General features: G+C 43.3%; 1 protein-coding gene across 24 annotated transcripts in view; it reads left to right on the forward strand.

Annotated features, from left to right (window-relative positions):
- The window catches only part of ANKS1B (ankyrin repeat and sterile alpha motif domain containing 1B), a 1162364-nt gene that overhangs the window by 1120865 nt on the left and 18296 nt on the right, over positions 1-23203 (forward strand). For 22 of the 24 annotated variants that reach the window (XM_060307130.1, XM_060307131.1, XM_060307126.1 and 19 more), the window contains 3 exons: positions 1285-1296; positions 2628-2714; positions 10976-11113. The exons of 1 other annotated variant lie outside the window; for it this stretch is intronic. In XM_060307130.1, the coding sequence (XP_060163113.1) occupies positions 1285-1296; positions 2628-2714; positions 10976-11113 (237 nt within the window). The remainder of the gene's footprint in view (positions 1-1284; positions 1297-2627; positions 2715-10975; positions 11114-23203) is intronic. One more of the 24 variants, XM_060307128.1, reaches the window with a different exon arrangement.

Below are 23203 nucleotides of genomic sequence, written 5' to 3' on the forward strand. Positions count from 1 at the left end.
ACAGAGCCCAGACACAGGCTCAGAATCCTTCTCAACACGGCACTAGACAACCACTCTCAGCAGACCGGAGTCTGCACACAGTCTGAGGTCTGTGTGACATCCCCCAAAGAAGACTCTGCATTTTTCCAGCACATGGGCCGCCTACCCAGTATAACCACTCAATTGCTCAATGAATGAGAAATGGGTTTTTCTCTTTTCTTTAGGGGGTTTTTCTTGATACTACATGAAGTGTTGGTATTTTAACCTTGGGTTAGGTGTATATTATTTCATGTTACAGATAGATCTGTCCACGAGAATGTACTCACAGCAAGAGATGAGCGAGGTGATTTGTTAAAACCCATTGTTACTCTTTGCAAAGAATTCTTCACACACACACACACACACACACACACAGTCCACCAAACCACTGCCTGTTCCTTCCCCGTCTCTACAGATTCAGCCCACGGCCTTGCCTTACAGTCAGCACACTGCATGTTATTTCCTCTAGCCTTGCCTTCACTTAATCTTGCACATTGTTAAGAGTTGGTTGGATAAAGCATTAAAAAAGATAAAAGTATCCTTACATTCCAATTTCATAATATCTCTTTTCGGCAATCACAAAAGAAAACTGTTGAGTCTGGGTAATTTTAAAACTAGTTAAAAAGCACTTCGAGGGAGCTGCTTTTTTCTATACTGTATGAAACAGTTAATATTAAATAGTAATACTCTCAGTAATCCATTTTCTTTGTCTTTGATGCGGGTATAGTAGCTATCAAAAAGATGTGTCAAAAACAACCAGGAAAATGAGAAGCACCTTTTCCATGCCTCAAGTGAAAGATGAAATGTAATTATCATTATTGAGTTCAATGAGTTTCATTCACACTATCCAACCTTCTTTCATTCTGGTCACATTTTCAGAGTTTAAAAATGGAAAATGGGTAATAATAAATGAAGAAATCAAGAAAGTTCATATTTTTCTCGGTTTCCTTAATATACATAAGACAGCTGGTTGTGGAACACTCAAAGCAGAAGGCTCTTGCATGTCAGTCATCAGACGACTGTGCAATGCAATAAACAGAACGATGAGAAAACAGTAAAAGCAGAGGAGAGACAGGGTCTGGAAAAGCCTGCAGTAATCTCTAAAATTACAGTTTCCCTGCATCAACATATATCTGTAGAGCCTATTCTCTTTACCGTTTAATGAGTCTGTGCTGTCTGTGAATTACTGAAATGGTTTCCTCTCACCTTTTTATGTATTTTCTCTCCTATTATGTTCTCACCTGTCTTGTCTGGAAAATCCATCAGGCTAACTGTCAGGTAGGTTCTTCTTGATGTTTAATGTGATTATTAGGAGTATCCACAGCAGGAAATGAAGTAAACAGACTGTGAGTGACCTGTGATGAATGATGAAACTAACCAGAAAAGGCAGTTGCTAAATTACAGAGAAACTTTTTGCAGATGCATAAAACTGTAGAAGCTGCAAACTGTAAGCACATTCAACCATTGTGAACATCTATCGTAAGAACTTAGCCTAAGGGATTACAGCAGCTCTGAATGATAAAGTAGGTTGCCTGCACTGTCCGGTTTTGCTGTGGCTGAAAATACAGGCTGCCCCCGAGGGCTCAGTTGTCATGGAGTGGTATTATATCCTATGTGGCCATGAGCAATTCTGCTGTAAACTATCAGCTTTTATAGATTTGGCCAGGTCCAAGAAAAATTCACAACGATGTTTTTTGTTTTTTGTTTTTTTGTGGTACGCGGGCCTCTCAACGTTGTGGCCTCTCCCGCTGCGGAACACAGGCTCCGGACGCGCAGGCTCAGCGGCCATGGCTCACGGGCCCAGCCGCTCCGCGGCATGTGGGATCTTCCCGGACACACAAACCCGTGTCCCCTGCATCGGCAGGCGGACTCTCAACCACTGCGCCACCAGGGAAGCCCCACGATGTTTTTTTTTTAAAGATCTTTTTGATGTGCACCATTTTTAAAGTCTTTATTGAATTTGCTACAATATTGCTTCTGTTTTTATGTTTTGGTTTTTGGGCCACGAGGCATGTGGGATCTTAGTTTCCCGACCAGGGGTCAAACCCACACCCCGTGCATTGGAAGGCAAAGTCTTAACCACTGGACCACCAGGGAAGTCCCCACAATGATGTATTTTAGATCCCTGTTTTAAGTACGTATTCAGGCATGCCTTGTGCCTTGAAGAAAGAGAGAGACTAGGAAGAAATGGGGAGAGGTGGCATGTATTTTGTTAATGCTAAACTCATCCTTAGAGTTCAATCTGACGTGGCTTAACTCTAGTCAAAAGAATAGTTGTTTGAAATTGCATAGGGGACAGAGCTGTTCATTTCTCCCCTTGGGGTCAGGGAGAGGGCGTATTCCTTCACCCACATGGAGCAGTGGAACGAGCCCTTTTTAGATCCTCAAGTGCAAAGCAGATACTTTATAAACCCAAACCGTAGCTAAGCCCAGGAGGAGAGACATACATTTAAATTAGAGTGTGTTTGGTGTGTGTTTGGTGTGTGTGTGTGTGTGTGTGTGTATTGTTTTTAGCTTGAGCTCATTTTTATCTTTCAAGAGAAAGAATTATGTGCTGCAGTTGCCATGGAACACAGACTGCTCTAACAGCTCTCTAATTTTAATTTCAGAAGTCTACAGAGCAAATGAAGAAGGTCCCTACTATTATTCTTTCAGTCTCTTATAAAGGAGTCAAATTTATTGATGCAACAAATAAGGTGGGTACCGCACCTCTCTTTGGTTTAGACGCCAGATACAGTCCTGAGTCAATGATCTAAAATCCGTTGCTTCCCATCATACCCAACCTCCCCCATTTTAATCACTCCTCACCCCTGACTTTCATGATCCCTAAAACAACTGTACACACACTCACACACACACTCACACACACACACAGGGGGGCACATCGCATTTGGGGGCTTGATCTAGGATTCCTACACATACTTTGCTTTCACTTTTCCCTGGTACCTTCCTTAGTAGACTATGGCCACTCAGTACCTGGCATGTCCCTTTGGATCCAGAGAATATTAAAACAGAAAAAAAATCATGTCTAGTGTGAAAATGTACCAGTGTCATCATTCCTCCACCAGAGGAAGTGTATGTTACCAGGTGAAGGGCTAGAACATTTGTCTTTTCATTGCTCCAGAGATAGGCCTGTCCTTTCTTTTGATGTATGTAATGACTACCTGACACAGGGAACCCATGCTCTGGCGTTTACATCATATAATTGCATTTCGTTCTCAACTACTGAGATGGAAGCGAGGGTTCCAACCGTATTGTTTTCTTAAGAGACACAATCAGAAAAGAAGCTCAGGCCGTGCTGTGACTCTGCGGTGACTTTGTGCTCACAGTGGGAACAGCTTGTGGGCCCTGAGGGCAAGTGTAGACATCTGGGTTGCATTTTACTTAGAAAGTGTCCTTTCTTGGCAAAGGTGACAGAGTGCAGGTGCTAGACTAGAAAACTCGGGTATGACCACTCTCACCCTCCATCAATTCAAACCTGACCTGCTCCTCCTCCAAAACCCCCACATGTCCTGCAATTTCATCTTACGTCCTTCCAACCAAAAAAGTGTAGAAATAGGGGAAATGAGGTGATGCCCATTGGTAAACACCATTTGTTTTCTGGACTGCCTACCTAGTCCTCCCAGCTGGACCCGCTCCACTCTGGAGAAAGGAAACAAAAGTCATGAAACAGGTGAATTTAAACAATGGAAATTTAGGACCACGGCAGCTGGATTTAGATCCAGGGCAACGTCCCGTGGGCAGTGACCCTTGACCATCTATAATAAACCTGAGCTTCTGAATCGACCAGTTCAAAGCCTTCCCAGTTTGTTTTCTGTAATGAAGAAGATTGCCACGTCAGCAGGCAGATAAGGCCAAGCTCCCCAGGTCTACTTAGAACCACCTCCCAGGTTTAGAAGCAGTTCTGAAACTCAAGCCGAAAGCTGGTAACTCAGTCTGGTCCTGCTAGTTGATGACACCCAAAGCACACTCAGAGTCAGATGCCTTCCGTGGAATGATGCTCCAACCCGGCAATATGTCATTGACAGTTACTGCTGTCAGATTACAGTTATGGAAACTCTGATCAGAAAAATCCCAGTTGATTTGCCTTTTTATTTCTTGGAAGCAACTTTAGGTGCTGGTGCACAAACTTCCTTTAGCCCTAGATTATAGTCAGTCGGCTTTAAAAGTTTCTAAACTTTATGGAACTCTGACTGAAGATAACATTGCTTTCACTGTTATCTAAATTTCAAGAAAGGCTTTGGCATTTGGATTTTTTTTTTACCTAACCTGGAGCAACTGTCTCTACCCCATTTGCACTTGAAAAACACGAATGGCAATATGTTATCAGCTTATGAGTCTGACGCTCTCTTAGATTAACAGCCTTAGCAGGCTTGGATTCTGACAGTTTCTGAGCAAGTGGTATTTGTCCTGAGAAGTTTCCAGAGTCTTAAGGCTGTCATCCTATGAAGCTGGTGGTATGACTGGGTGCGTCTGTATTAACTGCATCCTCTCTAACCCACTCTCCACCATCAGAGGAAGGAGAGAGCGCTATCGGCCCTGTGGCATTTTGCTTACAGACACATCAAGGGCCCTAGATCTTGATCTCCCAGACTTTGAGGGAATGCTTCTGTTTCAGTGGCCAGTACTTAGATGAGTTATTCATAGATCTCTGCTCACTAATGACTACTCTGGAAATCTAAGCAGTGAAAGATACGCAAAAGATAATTGTGTGAATAAAGGCACTAAATAAAGAAGGCCCGCATTTCTTTCAAGCCCTTGCAGTGTGGTCCTCAGCCTGTTTTCAGAATCCAGAGCAAAGGCAAAGTGCATATGTTGGTAGCAGGTGGAACCAGCCTCTCTGTGACTATATGACAACGTGTGCCTGGCTGTTTTAGGAGTTTGGGGACATCGACTTCAACACTGGGGCTGCACAGGGTCCCCATCCCAGTGTCCTGTGACGTAGTGACTTACCCCAGTCTAATGGTGGATAGGGAGAGGGTGGGTGACTCGGGGCCGTGGTCTAGGAGTGTGTGAGAAGCCTAAAGCAGAGAGCTTGTATTAGAAGGTGGAAGAAAGAAACGGTGTAGAGCTGCGTTGGTGGAGTTTGGGGAAGACTGAGAAACACCGCCAGCCAGGGCTGAAGGCCTGGTTTCAGGGGGCACAGAGGAGCCAGTGTTGAAGAGTCTTCCTCAGGTTGTGGTATGAAAGGAACTGTGCTCATCCAGCAGTGTCTGCAGTGGCATCGTGCGTGCCACTTGGTCCTGTACAAAGACCAGCCTCTAAATTAAGACCCACAGCAGGAAAGGAGCAGATTGATAAACTCCAGGTCCTGCTTTCGGTTTGTACCAGAGATTCCTCCCCTGGGAAGCATCTGGGGGGAACCACTTTGATTTGAAGTGAAGGACTTGTGACGCATAGACATCTGTGAAGACCTCACAGTTTGTGGTGCTTGTGAGCACTAAGCCTGTAGTAAGACACAACCAGAAGTCACAGCTTATTGTTCATGTTTGATGCTTTCTTTTTTTTCAGATGCTCATCATTTTTTTTAATTTATATTTATTTATTTATTGGCTGCGTTGGGTCTTCGTCGCTGCACACGGGCTTTCTCTAGCTGTGGCGAGTGGGGGCTACTCTTTGTCGCGGTGCACGGACTTCTCATTGCAGTGGCTTCTTTTGTTGCAGAGCACGGGTTCTAGGCACACAGGCTTCAGTAGTTGTGGCACACGGGCTCAGTAGTTGTGGCTCGCAAGCTCTAGAGCGCAGGCTCAGTAGTTGTGGCGCACGGGCTTAGTTGCTCCGCATTATGTGGGATCTTCCCGGACCAGGGCTCAAACCCATGTCCCTTGCATTGGCAGGCGGATTCTTAACCACTGCGCCACCAGGGAAGTCCCCTGTACTTTATTGTTAACCGGTCCTCTCCTAACCGCCGCATCTCTGTAACCCTACCCTGGTCAGATAGAGGGGGTGTTCATCCTGCACTGGACGTCGTAATCGAAGGCCTCAGACCTTCACTAAGTGACTGCCCTGCAGTCACACAGCTAGCTGCTCATGGAGAAGGACTAAAACTTAACTTTCCCACTCCCTAACCTAACGCTTTTTCACTTTCACTTCATGCGACCTTCCACCAGTCCGTTTGACATGCAGTGGATGCCTAATTAGGTGTTAATGACTTTTCCCCTCCTTTTAGCCCCCATTAGACTGTGTGAAAGATGTACCCTCCAGCAAAGCACTTCTTTCCTTTTACTCTAATATAAAGTACCAGCTTTGGCTGAGTTCATGGGGAAGGGTTAGGTGCCTAGCTGTAAACTTGTAAACCTGTTACCTAGCAACCTGGGAAATGAATTGAATCACTAAACCTGGTAAGAAGGAAGAAGCGGAAAATGATCTTGAATTAAAAATGGAACTTGGATTAGATCTATACTAAAATGTTACAGGTAAATCACACCAGCTTTCTGTAGATCCGTAGCCCAGAGGTACGTCAGCATGGCATTCTGCCAAGAGGGCTGCAACTGCTTAGCTCCAGACCCATCTTCAGATCAGCAGGGTCTCCCAAGAAGCGACACCGTCCGCACATCCAGTGCCTGGCTGAGGGTGGGTTGCATTTTGCCTTCCTGCTGTGACCCCCTCCTCAGTCTTCTCATCCAGCTAGATTAGGAACAATGCAGTGCCTGGGTTGGTTTGTTAGTTTGTTTTTAATTTATTTATTTTATTTATTTTTGGCTGCGTTGGGTCTTCATTGTTGTGCGTGGGCTTTGTCTAGTTGCGGCGAACGGGGGCTACTCTTCATTGTGGTGCGCGGGCTTCTCATTGCGGTGGCTTCTCTTGTTATGGAGCATGGGCTCTAGGCACTCGGGCTTCAGCAGTTGTGGCACATGGGCTCAGCAGTTGTGGCTCGTGGGCTCTAGAGCGCAGGCTCAGTAGTTGTGGTGCACGGGCTTAGTTGCTCCACAGCATGTGGGATCTTCCCGGACCAGGGCTCGACCCGTGTCCCCTGCATTGGCAGGTGGATTCTAAACCACTGCGCCACCAGGGAAGCCCAGTTTGTTTTGAATGTCAGCTTCAAACAGGGCTTATGCTATTTTTTTAGGCACAGATTAACTTGGAACTTTTGCCTAAACAAGTGCCAGTTGTTTTTTATAGCACATGTTTCTAAAAAGCTCAGAGTCAAGTTAAGAGTGTGTGCTGTCCTCATCTGCACCACCCTCTCTGCAGGTCTCCTCCAGGTAGCCCCCGACCAGGCTGCTGCCTCTATGTGGGGTGCTCTCTGGACGGGTGCTGCATTGTCTCCCTCATAAAAGGCCTGGCCTGTGGAGGAGACTCAGAGAAGGGCCCTACCTGTCGTAGTCAGGAGTGAGGGAAGCAGGGAGAGGCCAGTTTCTAGGCCCATCACTTCGTTATCACACCCCCTTCTGAGACCGTCTCTGTTAATTGGCTGAACTAAACAAGTCTCTTCTACACCCACCAGCCAGATACCTCTTTAGCTGTTTCTCTACATGATGAAAGGCAACAGACAAGAAAAAGAACCACTCCCTGCTGAAGGGTACTGAGCTGCCACATTTTCTAGCCAAAGAAGCGACAGGGTGACCCCAGTCCTGGCTTGAGCCTTTTAAAAGCCCTCGTCTCCTTAGAAGGTGCTTAGATATGGAGGCTCAGCTGCATAAAGGCGTCCACTGTAAACTGAGGAACATCACCTGTACCTCATGATGATGTCAGCTTTTAATGTATGGAGGAGCCACTAATGACAGGGTGGAAAGAATGTATCCTTCCTTGACTTCTCCAAGGAGGAAACTGTGCAGTCTCCATCCTGTCTCCAGCTGTAGTATCCTTAGTCTTGGAATCGTCGTACACGTGGAGAACTAGCCTCACTGCTCTGCAGAGGTGGGCAGTGCAGACTGATGGCAGTGTCTCAGTGTTGCCTAATGCACATTTGTGTGCCCGATGCACAGTGAGGCTAAGCAAACCGAAGGTCAGAGTTCGGAGCAGAGAAAGGTTTATTGCAGGGCCAAGCAAGGGGAACGGGTGGCGCATGCCCCCCAAATCTCCAAGCTCCTCAAAGGGTTTCAGCAAAACATTTTTAAAGGCCAGGTAAGGGAGGGGCGTCCCAGGGTATGTGATCAGCTCATGCACAGTTTTCTGATTGGTTGATGGTGATCAATCCTTAGGCACTGGAAGGTCTGGGGGCTACGTGCTCATGATCATCAGTAGTTAATTTCTTCCTTTTTGTGGTGGTTTTGAGCCTCTGAAAAACTCAGGGAATATGCATGAGCTACTATTATCTGGGTACTTCTGAGAGGAGGTGCAGCAAAGGACATGAGGGAGGGGTATGTCCTGAGAAGGCCGCTGCTCAGTTACATCAGTAGTGAGATCCCAGGTCCTCACCACATTCTAGCACCATGGATATATTAGGAAGTTCTGTTCAAAATACCTCCCTACACAGTCCATTGCTATGAATTCATTTAAAAGCAAATTTTTAAAGTGCCAATTAGGATGACTGAGTGCCAATAACGTGAGTTATTCTTAACTGATTGTAGAATGTCTGTATTAGCTTGCCTTTCCTCTAGTTTAGACCATGGGAACAGAGGAATTAAAGTTTCAGCAGTGGGAGAGGAGGCTGATTTGGGGACATGGAGCAACACAGAGGAGGGCAGGCCTCGGAGTTTAAAAGACAGCCCTGGGCTCCTGGAGATTAGAGAAGAGGGGGCCGGTTTCCAGAAAATTGGGAGGGAGGACCCAGAAAGAGGAAAAATGTCTTAGCACTATAGTAAATTACCACAGACTGGGTTGCTTAAACCATGAATATTTATTTCTCACAGTTTTGGAGGCTGGAAAGTCCAAGATGAAGTCACCAGCAGATTCAGTGTCTGATGAGAGCCCCCATTCCCTGCTTCATAAGTGGCCGTCTTTCTGCTGTGTTCTCACACGGCAGAGAGAGCCAGCTAGCTCTCTTGCCTTGTCTTGTAAAGGCACTAATAGCATTCACAAGAGCTCCACCCTCATGACCTAATCACATCCTAAAGGCCCACCTCCAAGCAGCATCACACTGGGGGGCTAGAATTTCAAGATACAAACTTGGGGAGGATGCAAACATGCGGTTCATAATTAAGAGAGATCTCCAAAGATACACTTTGCCTACTTAACAATTTTTCCCTGGGCCACAGTGCTGTCACACACCACTGAAAATTGTCAGGAGTGACATCTTGTGAATTGGCAAGATTCAGGGAATTCAGTGCAATGAAAATCACAGGGCACTTCACTGTTAACACTTTCCCGAGAAGCTGATCAACCTTATGCTAGTAAAAAAGAAAGTCTCAAGAACACAAAATGCCAATTTAGTTAAAATTTGGAGCCAATGCTCTATTTTCAGTAATAGTGGATCCTGGATAGGTGAGACCAAATCCACAGGCTTCCCGAAGTAATAGCAGCCCCCAATTAAAATGATGGCAGAGGCTCTCAGCACCTGCTAACATACCTATAAGGACCACGCAGAGCTCATTAATTTTAAATTTAAGACTCACCGAGCTCCTAATTTAGTTTTCTCCTTGGAGAAATGCTATCTGGATGCCAGAAGAGGATCGGCACCTTCTATTTTGAAACTCTGTCTTGCGATAGGATGTTACTTGTTTATGGGATTCTGATTTCAATTTGAGTTATTTCTGACAGCGCTGCATGTAGCGTCAACATACAGGGTCACTGTGAAGAACGTCTTAATTTAATTTTCTTTTATGTGTTAATTCTGTAATTGCTTACCAACCACGTAGCTCAGTAGAGTGAGGGGCGTGAAGTACTTGCCAGGGGCGCTGGCAGGAAACGGCGTTTTGTAAGCAATTTTAGGCATTGATGGGTATACACGGAGCATTACATTCGCTCAGGTTATTTAAGACTGTGCAGTTACAAAGTAATTAGGGTAACTAAAGCATTGAGTGTTTTAGATCTATGACAACTGCACAAACATAAATGGGATATTGTGAGGTTAAGAAATGTTTGCATGATTATGTGAAATCTTTTGCTTCTGAAATACATCAGTGTATCAAAAGAAGTTTCTGGCTGGGTTTGCAGCCCAGGTGATGCTCCTTGGTTATTTTGTGCTTCGGGATAATGGTACTTAAACCTTTCCTCAGTTACCTCCCACCGATTATTCTTAGAGGCAAGTTGGGATGAGGGGGCTGGCAGGGAGATGGCTTGAAAAAGTGCTAGCCGAGAGAAAAAATGAAATTATGTTCAACCAGTGAGAGAGAGGTGGGGCTGAGAGGTATTGCAACATCAGGCCCAGTTCCACTACCTGCCCTGCATAACTTACACTGTCTGAGTACTGGTTTCGCCACCTGTGAGCTGATGATGAGGATAACCACAGCACCACTCATAATGATACACAGCGGGTATAGTTAGCAAAGCGTTGTCATCCACGGGGCGCTGCATCTAGCATGCAGCGTGGTGTTTCCCTCATCCCACCCTTACACCTTAGTCTCCACGGAGTCTTCATGAGAGAGCGCCTTGACGCGCCCTCGCCTACCTGCCTTGGCTCTGAGGAGCTAGGGGCCAGGCACAAGACAACAGGTAAAAGATGGTGAGGGATCAGCCTCCCGGCAGGCAGAACAACATGGCAGGTGATCCTTTCCAGACAGAGTTAGCAGGAGGCGGCGCTGACTCTACATGGAAAATGGAAACAGTGAAATGCTTAGTAGTTACTATTTTTTTTAAAAGTGTCTGCCACCCAGACTGCTTCTGCACACAGCACCATGTGAGAACTGCTGCTCCAGGACAGGACTATTTTAGGTTGTTTTTAATTAAACGAAAGCATTCCTTCCAGACCTGGTGTACCTTTGCCCACAGATAGTGTGTTGAATCACTTTGAATGTTGCTGCTCTAGAACATTCTAGGACGAGGGAAAGCAACTGCTTCCCAGATCATTTGCCTTGGTTCTAAAATATGCTGGTTTGCAGAGGAAAACAACGGTCGTTTGTGTCATTTCTTCCAGAACATAATTGCTGAACATGAAATTCGTAATATCTCCTGTGCTGCCCAGGACCCAGAAGACCTCTCAACATTCGCTTATATCACAAAAGATTTGAAGTCCAATCACCACTACTGTCACGTGTTTACTGCCTTCGATGTGGTGAGTAGCTACCCTCTTTGGACAAACTAAGTATTTCCCTGAATATACCTGGACGTTATTGAAAGCCCAGCTTGCAATTTAGGTGCTTGGCTTGTTTACCAAGTTTTAAGGTATACCTGGTGTAAGGTATTTTGCAGACTCAGCTTTTCTGAGTTTTTTCTGTATTTTCGTTCATTCATTAAATTTAGAACTCCACTTCTATCCAGTATGTGAAATGTCATTGCTCAGTTACTAACCTCACTTTTCATATCAGACGAGTTCCTTTCTTTCTCTGGTACCAAAATATAGTAAATGTCTTCCAGCCTTTCTGTTCCTTTGCTATGTCTGCTGGTTTCTTTGGTAGCCACTTCTAAGTAGTAGGGCATGATAGTCTAGGTTTGTTTGGAGGAAAAATAAATTCAGTGCTTCATACAATATTTGTGGTTTTCTATATTGAATAGTAGTTAAATTAGACATTTATAAATAATAATTGGGAACAGCAAGGTTTGGTTCATTTGAATATGGCCCGTATTCAGAAGTTAGTCTTGTAATGACGTCCTTATGGTGTTACACACCTATAGTCCTGTTTGTCATTAAGTCTAAAAACTAGCCCATATATTACAAACTTGGAAAATGGAAGCAATTCTAGAAAATAACAAGTATTCCTTCTTGTACCTTCAGGATGGTACAAATTGCTCGAGGATAACTCTATTTTAGTACATTGGGCATTCTAGATTTGAAGCAGACAGAACAGAGACAGCTACAACCATGAAATAATTTGTAATCAGAAGAATTCTAAAATGTCACTTTAATATGACAGTTCTGCTCTGCTCAAGTTTTGAGATACACACGTTTAAAGAATTACACAGAAACTGCAGTATAATAGATTCTTGAGAGGCCACAGTTCAATGTCATGGGCAAGACTGCTTGAAGCAATCGTTTTTAGTTCTGACAAACTCCCATGGACCAAGGACCACAGTAACCCAGAATTTACCCCATCCTAAGGGATGTTAGGCTCATGCCCAGAACGTTGTATCAGGCTGCGTGTGGCCCATCCCTTTCAAGTTGTGAAGATTGAAAACAGGAAAGAATGCTGTGTGCCTTTAATTTTTTTTTCTATTTTGAGAGGCATGAGGAGAATAATATACAGGTGGTCTGTGTTAACAGTAAGGACCGCAAAGCCAAACCCTCAAAGGCTGCTCTAGATAGCTCTGGATGCGTTTGTTTGCATGGGATCAACAGTGTTGATTAAAACCATGTCAGCATTTAGGTTTCTGGTGCCTTAGACATAACTTGCCATTCTTGTGAAATGCAATTGTTTCTTTTTTTAAGCATTTTTAAAAATATATTTATTTATTTGGTTGCACCAGGTCTTAGTTGTGGCAGGTGGGCTCCTTAGTTGTGGCATGCAGGCTTCTTAGTTGCAGCATGCATGTGGGATCTAGTTCCCTGACCAGGGATCAAACTTGGGCCCCCTGCATTGGGAGCTCGGAGTCCCAACCACTGCATCACCAGGGAAGTCCCGCAATTGTTTCTTAAAACAGCGAAATTCCATTCTATCCACATACATTTTGGTTTGCATGATACCCCTTTCTCTGGGATTTTCCTTGGTGTCATAGAAAGAACAGGCTGCTCAGAGTTCACATCCCAACTCGCTGCCTGCTCCCTGGTCTTAGACGAGTTGCAGGACTTTTCTGAGTCCTGATTTCCTTTGTCTATAAAACAGGCACAGGGATTGTACCTTACAGGTTTTCTTTGGGATTGGAATGAAGGAACGTATGTAGAGCGTTCATAAATAATGCATGTTCAGTGTTTGCTTCCCCCGCACCACCTCTTCTCTCTCCTTGCCTGCTGACCTCACAGTTCACAGCCTGGACTTTTTCTGCTAAAAGACATAAGATAGATTTTCTAGAAATGTACTTATGGTCCGAAGTTTTCCCACTGCCCTTGTGAAAGAATTGAAAAAAATAGAAGAAAAAATAAATAAAATAGAAACAATAGAAAGAAAGCATAGATTCTGTAGGCCTTCTATTGGTATATTGCATCTATATCGTGTTTTCATTGAATGTCAACATTAGTATTCCAGTATTGTCAGGATGAATTCCACCCTGCCCTTGGGTATTGCAGCATTTCTTTCTAAATTGGTTTTAGAGTAATATATAATTTGCCTTCATAAGGCTATCCAAAACATTGTTCTCTATTGAAGCTAAAAATGATGCCCATGGGCCATCTGACCTCTTGAGTTTTTCAAGCGTGTGTATATGCGACGCCAGGATACAGAAGTGAAATGTGGGGGAAAACAGTCAACTGTTTAGTTTTAAGATCAACATGATGTTCCTGATACATTTGGAAAACAAGCGGAGAATTGCTTCACCTTTTGTTTTTTCATCCAGATGTTTGATTTAACGTAGACGTTCACTAGGTTAGGAGTCTGGTTTCAGCTCCAGAGGATTTTCGTCTTACATCACAAATCCACCATTTTAATCCTCTCTAGGTGAACAGTTTGTTTAACTTCAAAAATAGTAACAAAGGCCACCAGCCTTAACGTGGGCCTTCGAGCAATTTTGAGATGCACCAGGCTTTGCTTGCACTAAAAAAAAACCTCTTTGAGCGTGGATTTTGTATCTTTATGTAGGGCAGTTCAATATTCAGTCCAGTCTCAAAGCCTTAAAATTCTTTTGGTATGAACCAGTCCCCCAGGCTGCCCAAATGGCAAAAGAAAAGAAAAGAATACCTTAAGTATACATTTAGTCTTTCAGCTGATGTGTATGAGTACATGCACATTTTTAATTGCAGTTATTGCTACTTTGATCTTGTAGATCTTTTATGGGTCACAGGAAGTTTTTATGAATATTTCTTATCACCAAGAAAACCCAATGATGTCTAGGAGGCTTCCAGTTTACGGAGAGTCGGATTTGAAATTCAGAGCCTTTTTTCCATAGAAATCCTGCGGTCTTGGAAGGGAGGCCCAAGCCCCCCTACTCATAAGAGCACGTGAATTTAACGTAGTTCCTTGACTCTGGGACCTTGCGGAGCCCTTCATAGGCTCAGACACCGGGAGGGGGTGGAGTGAACCTGGCTTCCCAAGTTCATTTGGCCGTGGTAGCCTCTTTTGGGGAGAGCTTCTCACGGAGGTGGGGTTCTGCAGAACACACTTCAGGAAATGTTACGCTTTATCTTCTCTAAGCTTGTTTCCATGACTTAGAATCTATGCTAAATTCAGCTTGTGATATTTTCAGTTTTTAATGACAGGTAGATGAAAATTTTAAAAGACTAGAGCAGAAAGGGAATTAGGGTTCCCAAGAAAAGCCAGTATGTACCTACCGGCGCGCTCCAGACCTACTCTGCATTCTAGACTCACTATGGTGGCAGCTGATTTCTAGTCACCTCCCCAGTGGGACACATCTCATCCACTACAGAACAAGAGGCTGCCCGACCTCCACCTTCCAGGCAGTGAAAACTTGGGGGAAGAGAGTAGGACCGTGTAGGAAAAAAGAATGTGTTACAAGACCAGGAGTTGTCAGGCTTAAAACAACGGATTCAGCTTTTCTCTTCTGTACTCTTATCTCAAATGAATGAAGGGGAAATCCATGCTGCTGAGATGACAAGAGGGAGAATGAGTATTTCAGCGGCCACCAGATCCCAAGGCTGCAGTGATCATCCTTAAAAGGCCACCGTAGGAAAGAGATCGATACAACCTAGATCATTTGGCAACTCTCATCTTCTATGTATTATTCACTCCGTCTAGATTTCTAGGACATAGAATGGAGATAGGTAGATTAGAAAGATTTTGATGCATTCTCTGCGAGACTGTCAGATTTATTTTAAAAATCTGGGAGGGACCTCATTCCCTAGTTCTAAAATACGAAAGGTTTATTTTGTTTAAATAGCATTAAAAGCCATGACTGCCGCTAAACCCTGGCTAATTCTCACTTCTCTATAAAGAACATGTTTGCAGTCTTTGATAATTTTAACCATGCTCATTTTTCTCTTACTTGCACCTCCCAAATCCTGTCATCTTCAGTGTGTACGGCTTAGACTGGTTGTGGAATGTGTAGAGAATGTCAAAGTCTTGATGCCGGTGGGCGGTGCGTGGGGGAGACGAGGCTCCCTCTTTCCTGTGCCTTCTTGCCTGAATGTGGGCCGTGAAAGGATCTAAACTGGAGAAACAGAGATGACAAAATGCAGGAAACCATGGTCCGCAGGGGGACAGCATTTTATAGTCGTTTCCATCGCTAGGGACCAGCAAACCTAAGCGCAGGGGAAGAACACCAGAGTCGACCACTCTGTCATAATCAGTCTAATGAAAGTGAGATTCCGGAGCCCTTTAATTTTCTCCAGTTTTATTGAGATAAAATTGACATATAACACTGTATTCATTTTAGATGTACAGCATAAGGATTTGATATATGTATTGCTGCAAAATGATCAGCACAATAAGTTAGCATCCGTCACCTCACACAGTTACACATTTTGTGTGTGTGTGTGATAAGAACTTTAAGATCTACTCCGTCAGCAACTTTCAAATGTACAATACAGGCATACCTGAAAGATACTGCAGGTTCTGTTCCAGACTACTGCAATGAATCGAATATCACAATAAAGCAAGTCACATGAATTTTTTGGTTTCCCAGTGCATATAAAAAGTATGTGTACACTGCACTGTAGCCTGTTATGTGTGCAATACCATCATGTCTAAAAAAACAATGTACATGCCTTAATTTAAAAATGCTTTATTGCTAAAAAATGCTAACCATCATCTGAGCCTTCAGCGAGGCATAATCTTTTTGTAATGGTAACATCAGAGGTCTGATCACAGTTCATCATAAGGAATATAATCATAATGAAAAAGTTTGAAATCTTGCCAGAATTACCAAAATGGGACACAGAAACACAAAATGAGTAAATGCTGTCAGAAAGCTGGAGCCAGTAGACTTGCTCAATGCAGGGTGCCACAAGCCTTCAATTTTTTAAAATAGCAATATCTTCAAAGTGCAATAAAACGAGGTACGCCTGTACGGTACTGTTAACTATAGTCACCATGCTGTACATTGCATTCCTAGGACTTATTTGTCTTATAACTGGAAGTTTGTGCCTTTTGACCACTTTCACCCATTTCTCCCTTTCTTAAACTCGGAGATTCTTTTCGTGGAGTAGCGTAGGGTTCCGAATGGAAAGTACTTATGGCTTATGTTGCAGAGATTGTCCCACAGAGTGGGAATTTACAAGTGCAAAAGAACTTCCGTTATCGTTGATGTTAGTTGACCTCTGACAATGAAATTAATACTGTACGTGGAACTAGGTGGTCTCTTTCATTCTGTTTCTCCTTTTCTCCAACTGAAAATGGCCCTCAACCTGTTGGACTATGATACTATGAAAATAAATGGCAATGTAAGAAAATGCTGAAGTGCATAGAGCCCTTAAGATGGGACTGTCACACTCCCTGGCTAGTCTCCCACTTACAAAGTAGCAACCTACACTTAAGTAGAAGCCTTTCCCTGGCCCCTTGCAGCAGCTGAAACTCATCAAGTCAGTGGCAGGAGTGACAGAATAAAAATGGCACTTTGCTGGTGGTCCAGTGGTTAAGACTCTGCGCTCCCAATTCAGGGAGCCTGGGTTCGATCCTTGGTCTGGGAACTAGATCCCGCATGCTGCAACTAAGACCCAGTGCAGCCAAATAAATTAAAAAAAACAAACAAAAAAAAACACGGCAGCACTCCCAGTCCTGTGGCCGTTATATACCACCTCCTCCCCCGCCCAAAAAAAAAAAATAGATTAACACTGCTGCTGGGTTACATTTATCCATACCTCCTCTCCGTTGGCATTAACTGTTGAGAATTAACTAAGCCCTAAAGCCAAAGGTGGGTGAATATTAAGAGAATAATTGTCACTCTTTTTTCCTCTCATCCCTATTTTTTTGAGGGTTGAGGGGGATGGATGTTATCAGAGCTTTAAATCAATCCCATTTTCTATGAAGTTAGAAAGAAAGTAGTCATTCTGACTTTTTTCACAGGTGGTTTTGCAGCATTCGTACATGTATTCGTTATAACCCCCTCCCAAAGAACTGGAAATCAAATGTCATGTATAGGGGTGACGCCTTTAGAATCAGCCTGGTTTTGAATCCCAGGTCGGCATCTCTTAGTTTCATAGTTTGGGCAAGAATGCCTGTAATCCTCAGTCTCCTCATCTATAAAATAGAGATAACAGCAGTATCCGCTGCCTAGGGTCACTGTAAGTATTCGGTGAGATGACACACGTCCGTGTCTAGCACACGTTCAGTCAGTCTTAGCTTCTAAGGGCAGGAGAGCAGCACCAGCAGTTACGGGGCTGGTTCTGTTCTTTCCTGTCAGACCTGTGTGAGGATTTATGTCCCAGTTTTCGGTTTACAACGTACATTTGATGCGGCGGTATCCCACACCTGAGATGAAAAGTCCAAGTCTGCATAAAATATATTTCTACATGTATTGAGTGCCTGCCGTGAGTCAGGCACACCACACTGCTCTCCAGGATGTCTGAGTTCAGAGGGAGAATCAAGGACATAACCAATGGTTGCAGTAAAATCCTGTCTGTGCTCTCCTGCAGTTTTGCTGGCCCCAGCAGGGTGAGGGCTCCCAGAGGAGAGGGACACAGGGGCTGGAAGCTGAACGTTGAGTTTGTATGAACATGTGGGCATCTTGGAGGCCTGACAATTCATTAATGCACTTTGGAAAGATGAGGTGAGGCATTAGGCAGTCGTCTGCCATAAGCAGAGAAAAAGTCATTTTTATCACCTGTCTTGTCCACTTGAGAAAGATGTTCAACAAGCATTAAAATTTGGTAGGTAAGAAGCATCTTGAATGTGATAAATGCCCCTTTGGAGGTATCACAAGTTGGCAAAGGGTTTACTGTAGCTTCCACTAGGGGCTTTTACTTTTGAAGAGTGGCGAGGAGTTGAAATCCAGCAAATCTCTCTTCTGCACACCCTTTCCCCAAGTCCCTGCCAAGTAACAGGACAAAGACGGATCGTGTTCCCCTTCTGCCCTGGCAGGCCAGCCCCTCCAGCATGGGTGTGAGAGGTCTGCTGTCCAGCCACCGTAGGCTGTGGTTCCATGTGGACAGGCGACCACCGGGCGTGAGTACATGATTGCTATAGAGAACCTGTAACTTTATAAGAAAGACTTTCTTGGTCTTTCACGGAGCTGATGACACTCATGTACTTGGGGTGAGGCATGACGTGAAACCTTAGCAGATGCAGTGGAATGCTCTGCCACCTTTAAAAATCTGGTTTTTGAAGACCATTTAATGGCATGCAAAAACCATTCATGATTTAATGTTGCGTGAAAAAGTGACTCATGAAACTGCGTGTAAATATCATTCTAATTTTGTTTTTAAATTCACATAAATATTCATATAGCTTATAAAAGTATTTGTGCATATATACAAATGTAAGAGGAAAAGAAACCAAAATGTAGCAGTGGCTATATCCCAGCAGTAGAATTTTGCAGGTGATTTTTAATTTTCTTCTTTATGTATTTTCAAAAATTTCTCCATGTACCCCCGTTATATTTAGAGAGAAATATTAATTTCATTATTCTTTTAGTTAGCTGGAATTAGCCCTAAAGAAACTATCTGCATTTTATCCAGTTGCTTTGTCAGCCCTGGGCTAGATAGGCATCTTAGCAGAATTCCTGATACTTATTTCTAAATGCTGAAGACCTGTGATTGGGCAGTATTTGTTTCTATAAATATAATCAAGACTTAATCACTGACTTGTACTTGAGAGAACTAAGTAGGTAGAGCTAAGGAATGTCAATGAATTCTGTGAATATGGCCAGAATATTCTCAGTTATTTTTGCCTCAAGACGTGGATGAAGCAAGTTGTAGATGAAACCTACCCTGGCTCTTAAAAAACAAGATGTACAAGCAAAATACAGCCAGAGGAGAAACGTGGCTTCTTTCTGGAGGCCCCACCATAGACCCGTATTGAAAACGCTTTATCTTTAGGCCCAAAGGGCGTGCCCTGCACTGGTTCAGCATTTATTCAGCCAGGATCTACCTGTGGAGAGAAAATAGAAGGGAAGAATCCGCTGTGGCCATCCACAGGCAACCGTATCTTACCCTTGAGGTGCAAGTCCTCTTATCTTAGGAACCTACCGGGCAGCGTCCTTTTTTCAGTTCCTCCAACATTTATTGCACACCTGCTATGTCCTAAGCCCTAGAGATGCAGTCAAATGAGAGGAGAGCCCTCAAGGAGCTCAGCCGGCTGGGGCATTTGGATCTATAAAGAGAAAATCCTAATAAATGCTTTACAGTCAGTGGAGCTGTGCCCATCTGAGCAGGGGCACCTGGCACAGCCTGGGGTGTCGGGGAAGGGGATTCAGAGCAGGCTCCTGGAAGACGTAATACCCCAGGTGAATCTTCAAGGTTGAGCAGTAACTCACCAGGCCAAGGGGGAGGTGGGGAACGGGCATATTGTTAAGAATGAAAGCCATTTAATAATAGACAAAATACTTGGCCATTTAGAATAGTTTTGGGGTGAGCGTTGCTGTGGGGACATCCCCTGTGGTGAAAGCCAGCCCCGTGGTCACTGCACTTCTGTGCACTGGCTGGTGGATTGTTGAGACCTGCAGTCCAGGCTTTGGAGAATGTGCTACTATTTAACATGGCATCAGCTATACATACACCTCTAAACTGAAGCTGTTGTTGGTTGGGTAAAAGACAGACAACAGCGTCTAATCAGAGAACCCTGGAGCTCCCAGTGGAGAGGGACCTAAAGGTCACCAGGACCAGACCCCCTGTCAGTGTCATCTCCTCAGTGGCAATGATAGGTACAGAGGCAGGCAGCCCAGGGCAGACTTAGCCCATGCAGGTGATCCAGGCATGGTCTTTACTCCCTGACACTGGTGTAGTAGACCTCTGAGGATCCTCTTAACACCCCGGGCTTCTTTGCACGGATACAGCCCTTTTTTCCTTGAATGTCTGTTTGCACCCTCTTCAGGTGCGGATAGCCTCTGCCGACCTCAGGAATTGCTTCTGCCGGCCCCCGGGAGCCAAAGAATATTCAGGTCCTGTAGCATTCTGAGACTATGGAATACAATTATTTGTTCCTTCAATTTTAGTCACTAAAATGTGGTGTGTTTTTGGTTTTTTGTTTTTTTTAATGCTAATGGAAAGTACCTGCAGGCAGATCAGAATGGTCCACTTGTAAACAGCAGCCTCCCAGCCTAAGCCGGCACGGCCACTCTCCCTGTGCTGTCCCCTCTCTCCTCAGCACACTTCCGCCTTTGTCACTTTAACCAGATGATGTGAGACTCATGTCTGATGTACCTTGTCAGCCATTTTTTCAGTAAGGGGTTAAACAAAATAAGCTGTCGAATAAATGTTTAAGTGAACAAACAACCACCATTTATACTATACCTCCTTCCATAAAGGACTTAAGGCAGCCTACATGAATAGGTATGTTAAATCTGAAAATATAGATACACGTGGATCTGAAGTAGGGAAAATACACACTAAAAAGAAGATCAAGACCCAGGGGAAAGTTTTAACATCAACATGCCGACCACAGAATTCTACATTGTTACAAGAACTGAGCCACAGATTTAGCTCTGAGCTTCCTGAAGGTCAAGGCAAGTAGGAAAACACAGTCATTACATGCTTGATATTTCTTGGGTGAGGATACCCCATCCTCTCAGAAGACAAAACTTCAGTGAGAGTGATTCTGAAAGAACTTTTTTTTTTAATTGAAGCATAGTTGATTTACAGTTTCCGGTGTACAGCAAAGTGATTCAGTTTTATATATATATATATATATATATATATATATATATATGTACGTATATATCTATTCTTTTCCATTATAGGTTATTACAAGATATTGAATATAGCACCCTGTGCTATACAGTAGGTCCTTGTTGTTTATCTATATTATATATAGTAGCGTGTATCTGTTAATCCCAAATTGCTAACTTATCCCTCCTTCCCCCTTTGGTAACCATAATTTTGTTTTCTATGTCTGTGAGTCTATTTCTGTTTTGTAAATAAGTTCATTTGTATCATTTTTTTAGACTCCACATATAAGTGATATCATATGATATTTGTCTTTCTCTGACTGCACTTAGTATGATAATTTCCAGGTCCATCCATGTTGCTGCAAATGGCATTATTTCATTGTTTTTTATGGCTGAGTTATATTCCATTGTATATATATACCACATCTTTAACCATTCATCTCTCAATGGACGTTTAGGTTGCTTCCATGTCTTGGCTATTGTAATAGTGCTGCTGTGAACATTGGGGTGCATATAACTTTTCAAATAAGAGTTCTCGTCTTTTCCAGATATATGCCCAGGAGTGGGATTGCTGGATCATATGGTAACTGTATTTTTAGTTTTTTGTAAGGAACCTCCATACTCTTCTCCATAGTGGCTGCACCAATTTACATTCCCACCAACAGTGTAGAAGGGTTCCTTTTTCTCCACACCCTCTCTAGCATTTATTATTTGTAGACTTTTTAATGATGGCCATTCTGACTGGTATGAGGTGGTACCTCATTGTAGCTTCGATTTGTATTTCTCTAATAATTAGTGATGTTGAACATCTTTTCATGTGCCTGTTGGCCATCTGTATGTCTTCTTTGGAGAAATGTCTGTTTAGGTCTTCTGCCTGTTTTTTGATTGGGTTGTTTGTGGTTTTTTGATACTGAGCTGTATGAGCTGTTTGTATATTTTGGAATTAATCCCTTGTCGGTCGCACTGTTTGCAAATATTTTCTTCCATGCTGTAGGTTGTCTTTTAGTCTTGTTTATGGTTTCCTGTGCTGTGCAAAAGCTTTTAAGTTTAATTAGTCCCATTTGTTGCTTTTGCTTTTGTTTCCATTACTCTAGGAGATGGACCCCAAAACAATATTGCTGTGATTTATGTCAAAGAGTGTTCTGCCCGTGTCTTCCTCTAGGAGTTTTATAGTACCTAAGAGTTTATAGTATACGGGTCTTACATTTAGGTCTTTAACCCATTTTGAGTTTATTTGTGTATATGGTGTTAGAGAATGTTCTAATTTCATTCTTTTATATGTAGCTGTCCAGTTTTCCCAGCACCACTTATTAAAAACAGACTGTCCTTTCTCCATTGTATATTCTTGCCTCTTGTTGTAGATTAATTGAGAAGTGTGGGGGGTTATTTCTGGACTCTCTATTCTGTTCCATTGACCTATGTGTCTGTTTTGTGCCAGTACCATACTGTTTTGATTACTGTAGCTTGTCATATAGTCTGAAGTCAGGGAGCCTGATTCCTCTAGCTCCGTTCTTCTTTCTTTTTTTTTTTTTTTTTTTTTTTTTTGTATTGGCTATTTGGGGTGTTTGGTGTTTCCATAGAAATTTAAATTTTTTTTCCAGTTCTGTGAAAAATGCCATTGGTAATTTGATAGGGATTGCATTGAATCTGTAGATTGCTTTGGGAGGTACGGTCATTTTAACAATATTGATTCTTCCAATCTAAGAACATGGTATATCTTTCAATCTGTTTGTGTCATCTTCAATTTCTTTCATCAGCATCTTACAGTTTTTGGAGTACAGGTGTTTTGCCTCCTTAGGTAAGTTTATTCCTAGCGATTTTTTTGTTTTGTTTTGTTTTGTTTTTGATGCAATGGTGAAAGAACTTTTTGTCCTGGGTCTCCAGGAGGGGATATTGTGTGATGGTGTCTTCACCAACATTCATATGCTGAATCTCCAAAACACAAGATGGTTCCTCAGAGGGTCCTCCAGTGAAAGTGGAGGCAGAACACCAACAGACTCATGAAAGCAATAGGGCAGGACAGCCCAGTGGCACAAAACACTGTCTTATCTAAAGTCAGATCTGGGTTTGAATCCTGGCTCTGCCCCTGACTAGCTGTGTGAACTTGGCCAAGTTAATCAATCTTACTAATCATGAGTTTCTCACACATAAAATGGGGATGATAATTCCTCCTCTACAAGGTGGTTGTGAGGGTTAGATAATCCACGTCAGGCCCTTAGCTGGTCTCTGGGGTGTAGTTAACAATGTCATGTAGTAGCTGCTGCTACCACTGCGTTATCATCTGTATGAGAGGAAGTAGAATGTGGTTCACATTGACAGGTGGTCCGATTTGGTGCAGGGA

The sequence above is a fragment of the Globicephala melas genome, chromosome 10 (assembly GCF_963455315.2).
Source record: "Globicephala melas chromosome 10, mGloMel1.2, whole genome shotgun sequence".
Lineage (NCBI taxonomy): Eukaryota > Metazoa > Chordata > Mammalia > Artiodactyla > Delphinidae > Globicephala > Globicephala melas.